Source organism: Palaemon carinicauda, unplaced genomic scaffold, assembly GCF_036898095.1.
Source record: "Palaemon carinicauda isolate YSFRI2023 unplaced genomic scaffold, ASM3689809v2 scaffold393, whole genome shotgun sequence".
NCBI classification, from domain to species: domain Eukaryota; kingdom Metazoa; phylum Arthropoda; class Malacostraca; order Decapoda; family Palaemonidae; genus Palaemon; species Palaemon carinicauda.
Genome location: NW_027171598.1, coordinates 151,327 through 153,027, shown reverse-complemented (window position 1 = coordinate 153,027; position 1,701 = coordinate 151,327). Strand labels below are relative to the sequence as shown.

Genomic DNA, 1,701 nt, shown 5'->3' with positions numbered 1-1,701 from the left:
TTTTGTCTGAGAGCGTTAAAATTTTTGCTTAGTTTTATTTCGTATACAAAATAAGTAAATAATCATAGCCACAAAAAGGAAAATGAAGACTTGATTTGCTAGTAAAGTCCAAATGAGTGACATGGACGGACTTTAGTCCGTCGATATCACCAATTTGGACTTGGGTGTAACTCCTATCTCAAAGTCTTTCATTTCTCATTTCGTAGCTATGGTCATGACGTGTCAGTGAATTCAACGGAGAAAGAAGGGATGTTTTATCCTGTCTCTAGTCAAATTTCATCAGTCAGGAATTCTTTCATGTAAAACATGTTACACGTGAAATATACGACAATACTAATTCAGATTTTATTATTCACAGGAATGAGCTTCGATAGCAGAGTTTGCGCTAGTCCTGTGAGCCATCAAGAGGAGAGCGCCAGTCCTGTGAGCCATCAAGAGGAGCGCGCTAGTCCTGTGAGCCATCGAGAGGAGCGCGCTAGTCCTGTGAGCCATCGAGAGGAGCGCGCTAGTCCCGTGAGCCATCGAGAGGAGCGCGCTAGTCCCGTGAGCCATCGAGAGGAGCGCGCTAGTCCCGTGAGCCATCGAGAGGAGCGCGCTAGTCCCGTGAGCCATCGAGAGGAGCGCGCTAGTCCCGTGAGCCATCGAGAGGAGCGCGCTAGTCCCGTGAGCCATCGAGAGGAGCGCGCTAGTCCCGTGAGCCATCGAGAGGAGCGCGCTAGTCCCGTGAGCCATCGAGAGGAGCGCGCTAGTCCCGTGAGCCATCGAGAGGAGCGCGCTAGTCCCGTGAGCCATCGAGAGGAGCGCGCTAGTCCCGTGAGCCATCGAGAGGAGCGCGCTAGTCCCGTGAGCCATCGAGAGGAGCGCGCTAGTCCCGTGAGCCATCGAGAGGAGCGCGCTAGTCCCGTGAGCCATCGAGAGGAGCGCGCTAGTCCCGTGAGCCATCGAGAGGAGCGCGCTAGTCCCGTGAGCCATCGAGAGGAGCGCGCTAGTCCCGTGAGCCATCGAGAGGAGCGCGCTAGTCCCGTGAGCCATCGAGAGGAGCGCGCTAGTCCCGTGAGCCATCGAGAGGAGCGCGCTAGTCCCGTGAGCCATCGAGAGGAGCGCGCTAGTCCCGTGAGCCATCGAGAGGAGCGCGCTAGTCCCGTGAGCCATCGAGAGGAGCGCGCTAGTCCCGTGAGCCATCGAGAGGAGCGCGCTAGTCCCGTGAGCCATCGAGAGGAGCGCGCTAGTCCCGTGAGCCATCGAGAGGAGCGCGCTAGTCCCGTGAGCCATCGAGAGGAGCGCGCTAGTCCCGTGAGCCATCGAGAGGAGCGCGCTAGTCCCGTGAGCCATCGAGAGGAGCGCGCTAGTCCCGTGAGCCATCGAGAGGAGCGCGCTAGTCCCGTGAGCCATCGAGAGGAGCGCGCTAGTCCCGTGAGCCATCAAGAGGAGCGCCGCCCCCCCCATATAATCCCCCCCCCCTCAGCCGGTAATCCAGGGCTTATATAACGCAGTTTCTGGACACTCTTCGTAAACGTTTTGAATATAAAGAAATTATGAATTTTATTTTTTTTTTTTTTTTTGCCGCTTGGGCTGTTTTCCATTATGTATAACTTTTGTGTATTTCGTTGTTCAAGTCTTGCTTTTAAGTCATATTTCGCCTGTCAACTTGTAGTTCCGTGTTTGAAGTGTTCCCTTGAATATTTTATTTGCCTTAAATCT

The 1,701-nt window shown here is 54.4% G+C and overlaps 1 protein-coding gene across 1 annotated transcript; it reads left to right on the top strand.

The window, feature by feature from the left end:
* Nucleotides 1-358: 358 nt before the first annotated feature.
* Nucleotides 359-1,488, top strand: LOC137636806 (cardiomyopathy-associated protein 5-like; the record flags this gene model as incomplete). Its single annotated transcript, XM_068369167.1, has 1 exon — nt 359-1,488. A coding segment is annotated over one exon (1,130 nt), but the record flags the coding sequence as incomplete, so codon positions are not given.
* Nucleotides 1,489-1,701: the final 213 nt, after the last annotated feature.